Below are 7134 nucleotides of genomic sequence, written 5' to 3' on the forward strand. Positions count from 1 at the left end.
CAAATTTTAAATACGAAACCACAACTGGATATTGACCAGGAAAATTTAGCCACGTTTTTTAAAATACAACAAGAAATTCGAGAAAAGTATGAAACTTAGGTTTTTTACGTTTTTAATATTTATGTTTAATTTCTATGATTTTTAGTTATTTAAGTTTTAATTTTTTTTGGTAATTCGGAATCTATATTTGATATTTTATGTAATGTGAAATATATAATTATGTTATTAATTTAGTTAAAAAAAAAAAAATCTAAATAGTGATAATTATTTCCAAAGCTAGCGTGGTGAACATATACGGGGTGATGTCCGTTTTCTAGTAAATACATTGACGCCATGCCGATCGCCTAACAATTGCACAATTTAAAATTAAAATAAAATAATAAGAAAACAATTTAGGTATTCTGAATCTAAAAAAGTCAAAATCGAATTTACCCGATCAAACACCGCCAAGACGTTGGCCGTGTTGTTAGCGAATCCTCCGGCGCAGTTAAGCGAGGGTGTTTCTTTCCGTCGAGCACCGACCGGCGACCGGGAAAACATCATTTCTTTGTATATCTACACAATATATATGGCGGCCTTGCTTCGCAGGGGACTCTCTTCGTCGACAGTTTCTCGTACTCTTCTCTGCAATGGTACCTTTTAAAATACTTTCCTAGTTTCCTTTCCTTGTACGTTTATCATTCCATTCCTTCAAAAATTCAAAATTGCTACGAGCTTCGAAGTTTTCTTGGAAAAACTTGCAATCTATGCTAGAAGAAACAACAAATCACTACAATCCGGAGACTATTGCTGGCGTTTAGTAACGTAATTCATATAATTAGACTAGGTTTTACGCGATTCTTTTCCTAACAGAAGAGAGAAAGTGCATATGTAATATGTTCTTCATATGTAAATGAACTGTGATGTATTTGTGGCTCCAATAGATTTGCCCATCCGTTTTTATCCCCAAATTCATCTATTTGGGATCTAACATTTTGAGCTTCACTTCATTTAGGTGTTCCCTCAAGGCAATTTAGCAGTTCCACTGGTGCAGTGAAGTTCGATTTCACTGACCTCACGTAAGAACACATCATATGATCATATTCACGATTATGCTTCCAAGTTGTTCAACACAAAATAGATGTTTAATGAGTGTTCTCTTATTTCACCTTTCAAACATAACCCAAAATGTCTTGTTACTATCTTTTTATGTGGGAATTCATACAACTTATTCCATACATTATAGTCGTCCTCACACATGGTACCCAATTGCTCGAAGAAAGAAGCGCAATGTAATTCTTCACGTGGGTCCTACAAACAGTGGGAAGACATATCATGCATTAAAGAAGTTGGAGCTCAGTTCTTCTGGTATCAATTTTGTTTCTCCCTTTGTAAAGATTCTCACACAAGAATCCTGCTAAAAGTCTGTGTATCTTATATTTGAATCAGGTATCTATTGTGGCCCTTTAAGATTATTGGCATGGGAGGTAGCAAAACGATTGAACAAAGCAAAAGTTCCCTGCGATTTAATTACTGGACAAGAAAAAGAAGTTATTGAAGACGCAAAACACAAAGCTGTCACAGTAGAAATGGCTGATGTCACATCTGATTACGACTGTGCTGTTATTGATGAAATTCAGGTTTGTTATCGAGTATTTATTTATTTTATTCCATAACGAAGTAATGAACATTGTCTTTTTAATTATATGCAGATGCTAGGATGCAGGACACGTGGGTTTTCATTTACACGTGCTCTTTTAGGAATTCCAGCTAATGAGCTTCATTTATGTGGAGATTCTGCTGCTGTTCCACTAATTCAAGAAATTTTAAGTGTGACTGGTGACAATGTCCAGGTATTGATTATTGAATTTGAAATAATGTTTGTGATGATGTCATAAATCATAATAAGTTGTCACACTATTTTTCTTTTCTGTTTAGGTACAATATTACGAGAGGCTATCACCGTTAGTGCCTTTAAAAACCCCCCTTGGATCTTTTTCAAATATTAGAACCGGTGATTGCATTGTCACTTTCTCACGTCATAAAATATATAAACTCAAGGTGCGTATGTATGTATATATATATATATATATATATATATATATATATATATATATATATATAGTTTCTAGAATGTATTATAAATGTTTATGTTGTGTTGTTAGAGAAAAATTGAAGATGATGGGAAACATTTGTGTTCTGTAGTATATGGTTCGTTGCCTCCTGAGACTCGAACAAGGCAGGTATTTACTTATTTCTCTTGTTTTTTTTTTTAGTTATAATTATAATTATATGATTGGATTAAAATTTTTTGAACTGATGTTTATTTTTTGAAAACTTTAGGCAACAATGTTTAATGATGAAAGTAGTGAGTTTGATGTTCTTGTAGCAAGTGATGCAATTGGAATGGGACTTAATCTAAACATTTCTAGAATTATATTTTCGGAAATGGAAAAGTTTGATGGGTTTGAAATGCGACCACTTTCTGTTCCAGAAATCAAACAAATTGCTGGTAATTTTTATATCCGACATTATAATACATTTTTATATGTCTATTTATAATTTATAAATCAATATATATATATATATATATATATATATATATATATATATATATATATATATATATATATATATATATATATATATATTGTAGGTAGAGCTGGTAGGTATGGATCTAAATTTCCTGTTGGGGAAGTGACTTGTTTGGATCCAAAAGATTTACCCTTGATTCATTCATCGATAAACTGCCCATCTCCAATTTTAGAGGTATATTATATTAATACAATATATGAATATATTCATTTCTTATCATGATTAAAAAAAAACATTTTATATGGTTATTAAAGAAAAATTATGTTTTTGGTTCAGAGTGCTGGATTATTTCCTACTTTTGACCTTTTATACATGTACTCTCGGTCACATCTAAATATTGGTTTGTGCCAAATACTGGTTAGTTATTATTACCTACTTTCATTTGGTTATGTGTGAAGTTACACTTGGCACCCTGGAGCCTGGACTATTTACCCAACAAGCCCTTTAATGATATTCTTTGGTGTCAAAGTTCTCTTTATTTATCTTTGATTTTTCTTTCTTCAGGAACAATTTGTGGAGAATGCGAAATTATCAGCGAACTATTTTATTGCTAATTGTGAAGAAATGTTGGTATGCTTTGTGGTGAACTTTTAGTAATTTCCCAATTTTGTTAATTTTGGATTTACTTTTTCTAATTATCGAATTATTTTGCTATATGTTTTTTTTTTACAATAGAAAGTTGCTGCAGTACTTGATGAGCTGCCTATTTCCTTGCATGATAAGTACCTTTTTTGTCTTAGGTACATCCTTTTGCCTTTAAATATTTTTTTTTTGTTTTTTTTTTTCAACTTATTGAAAATTGTTTTTTTTTTTTTTTTTTTTTTTTCTTTCTATAGTCCTGCTGATACGAGTGATGAAATCGTATCTCAGGGTCTCACACAGGTAATTCTCTATTATAATATTTAGTTTCTTTCAAATATATATTTTTTTAGATGATGATAAGAAAATTATTTTTATAAATTAGTTTGCCCATACGTATGCAAAGAAACGCATTGTTCGACTTCGAGAAATATTTACTCCAGGCACGCTTAAGGTCCCAAAGACTCAAGCTGAACTCAAGGAACTTGAATCCATTCACAAGGTTAAGCCTCTTGTCTTTTTTTTCTTTCTTAATATTTATAAAAAATAATAAAAAACAATTTATTATTATAATGATTTTCTAACACTATACTTTGTCTTATCTCTCAAGGTCTTGGAACTTTACGTGTGGTTAAGCTTCCGGCTTGAAGATTCCTTCCCAGATCGAGATCTCGCATCATCACAAAAATCAATTTGTGGCATGTAAGTAATCTTAGGCCCTTTTTTTAAAAAAATATTTTTTAATTTACGCAAGTTATTAAACCCTAATTTAACTTTGCGAATCTAATATTTCAGGTTGATTGAGGAGTTTTTGGAAAGACTAGGGGTTCAGAAGCCGATGCCAAAAAAGTTAAAACAATTTCGATAGCTTCAAAATATGTAACTTTTGTTTCATTCGATTACATCAAAGAGAAGAACATTGAATAGGTATTGAACACGACCACTTTCAGGTATTCAAAGCTTAACAAACAAGGATAAGGCTAATCTCCATTGATGTGGATCGAAACAAAAAATTGTACTAATTCAATGTGGTTATAGTTTATCTCACATGTGTTACATTTTACATATCTAGAAAAATAAACAAGAAAATTCATTTGTTAATATCTTTATGCATCCATTGCTTAGTAGAAACACTGTAAGTTGTATAACACATGTTTTGCTTCTTCTCTTTATTGATATTATTTACACCCATCGGTTTATTCGACTTTTTTGTTATGCTTTATTGAATTTTATTTTAGTGTTGTGGATCATGTAATACCTAGTTCTAGATTAGTTTTACTTAGAGTAATTCCATTGATTGATTATCTTTAAGTGTTTAATTTGTTTAAGTCTTTATCTCATTGTAGTGACTAGTTCAAATGTACTAGTATCATTCTTGTACAACGGTTTACGTAAGTTTGGAGTATGTACTTGATGTTTTGCATGATGATCAATTTGACTTTGAAGATGTGATGACGTGTCATCATGATTCATGCATGAAATCCACGAACGAGGAGATGAAATCTCTAGAAAACATAAGTCGTTTTTTTGAAACATCCATGATGTGGGCAAATTTTAAATGGTCTTTAAAATTCAAACTTGAAATACTTTTATAAAATAAAATCGTTTTAAAATCAAAATTTACTGATAAAGGTCCCTAATGGCAAAGTTGTAATACTTATGAAATTGTATTTGGTGTTCATAATTTTTCAAACTAAGTACATATCAAAATACAAGTACTAGGATTAGAAAGCCTGAAGAGTATATTTGGAGCTAACCCAAACAACTTTCAAAATTACCAAAATGATCCTTAGGATCAAAACTTTTCAAACCATAGCAAATCACAATATGACATACACACGAGAACCTTCTAGAATGCTACTTACAACCCTTTTATAGGGTATTCTATTAAGTTTGGGATCCCAAGTCCAAATGTCCACACAAGTCAACGTATCCTTTGTGAATGCACAAACAAAATGCTCAAAATAATTATAGCAGGTACATTTCTCATAAAAAGTATAACATGTCAAATAAATCAATAAAAAACATTAAAATAGTTTTAGGGACATTATAAACTCACCTTAGCTTGTAGATGATGTACTACTTAGCTTCCAATGATGTTTTTGTAACTTCTTTACACATAATGACCAAATATTATACTTAATTACTCCATAAATATATTTACATGGCCTAACTAAAATGTCTAAGTTAAAACACCTTATTTAATGTCCGCGTTTCTCGCAAGACATATTTTAGAAAATATGTAATTACGTTAGTCGACGATGTAAATTTTCTTGTGAATTAATGAATAAAAAAATTATTCAAAAATAATGTGTTTATATAAGTGTGATTTATATATCATGTGTGTGGAAATCGATCACATATTACGTGTATATGATATTTGTATAAAAATTTATTTTAAAACTTAATAAATATTATTTATGATAAATAAACGTCTACAAGAGTCGTAGAGGTCGTGATCACAAGCCCGTGCATATAAATAACGCCTAAATCTGATTTTGAATGAGGTAGTTATGATTTTTCTAAGTTTAGAGTTTAACCCGACCTAAAAATGTATGTCATAAAAAGTGAAACATAGATCGGTTGTTTGTTAGCAAAAACAATCTAAACAAAAGTTGATGTCCTTGTAAATACAAAATCATCGATATAGAGAACGTCAAGAAGAGAGTTTATATGGAGTTATGAAATTTGCATAGTTTTTTACATTGTAATCTTCATAAACTGTAAAATTAAAAATAGAATGAGAATTAACCGACAAAGTCTGAATGAAAGTTGTAGTACTCATCGATATAAAACTAGTGACATAAATAACATCGAAAAGAAGATTATAGGAGAGAGATATGTTTTTTTTTGAAAATTGTGAGAAATACCCGCGCCTGCCAAGTGTTAGCACCATGTTCAAGCCTTGGGGCATATGTTGGGACACAACGCGCCCCTTTCGAAAACAACCTATAAATAACAACTTAAACACTCTTCATTCTCCACACCTATAACTTTGGGTTTCTCTCTCTAGAAGCCCTTTCTCTCTCTAAAGTTCTTACTTTTTGGAGTTTCTAAGTGTTTGCAATGAGGTGCTGCTGTGACAGAAAGCCCAACATAAAGAAGTGTTCGGTATTGAAGTTCTGTCCGCGACTTTCCGATTTTTGTCAGAAAACACTGTAAGTCAAGTTGCACTTACTACGCTTTAAGTGTAACTTATATTTATCTTCATAGTAGTTATTATGTACTTATAAATAAGATTTATCAGTAATACCAATCGTTATACTGATCGATCTACCTATGAGAGGGATGTCTATGCTAGAACTGTGAAGTGTTTAAAGTGAAATTTCCAAACAATGTACTCTCGATATCAAACGGATCCTACCTCCGATACGATCTTACCTGGTTGTTAAAAGATTTAGTATGTTCTAGAATCATATTAAAGTGATATTATTAATTAACATATGATACTAATGGGTTACACTAACAACAACTTGATACTTTTGATTACTTATTAGAAATTGATTTTTAAAAATATTCACTAAACTCTTATAATTAACTGGAATTTATTTATTTCATGAAAATATTAATTTTCAATGGGAAGTAACATAATATATCATATGATATAATTTATTAAGTCATGTACGCTATTTTGGACTATGAAGACTTTTTTCTTTTAGCTAAAAACCAAAATTTATATTTTATAAAAGAAATTTACAAAACTTATAAACTTTTGTCTTCTTTTATATCTTTATAAGAATGAATAAAAGAAGCATGACCTTTTGATTATTTAAATCAAAAGAAAGCATGACTTAAAGTTATAGGGGACATTGGGGACATGGTATGTCTTAAAGTACTAAGACCTTATGGGAATTACCTTTGCTTTAAGACCATAACATGAAGGATTTCATTTTTGGTGCATTTTTCATGCCAAAACCATAACTTTTTTTCTCCATCCTTCTCTCTAGTTTTGGTTCATTACTTGGAAGAATACTTGTACTT

General features: G+C 30.6%; 1 protein-coding gene across 1 annotated transcript; it reads left to right on the forward strand.

Annotated features, from left to right (window-relative positions):
* The first annotated feature begins 353 nt into the window (after window positions 1-353).
* ATSUV3 (ATP-dependent RNA helicase) lies at window positions 354-4254 on the forward strand. The gene is made up of 16 exons (XM_078989673.1): window positions 354-632; window positions 995-1058; window positions 1226-1347; window positions 1429-1619; window positions 1692-1832; window positions 1918-2040; window positions 2145-2222; window positions 2323-2491; window positions 2636-2748; window positions 2851-2931; window positions 3079-3144; window positions 3250-3314; window positions 3411-3456; window positions 3539-3655; window positions 3764-3855; window positions 3949-4254. The coding sequence occupies exons 1-16, from the start codon at window positions 569-571 to the stop codon at window positions 4019-4021; spliced, it is 1605 nt and encodes a 534-aa protein (XP_078845799.1). The 5' UTR covers window positions 354-568; the 3' UTR covers window positions 4022-4254.
* The last annotated feature ends 2880 nt before the right edge of the window (window positions 4255-7134 follow it).

This window comes from Lactuca saligna, chromosome 4 (assembly GCF_052625555.1).
Source record: "Lactuca saligna cultivar CGN05327 chromosome 4, ASM5262555v1, whole genome shotgun sequence".
NCBI classification, from domain to species: domain Eukaryota; kingdom Viridiplantae; phylum Streptophyta; class Magnoliopsida; order Asterales; family Asteraceae; genus Lactuca; species Lactuca saligna.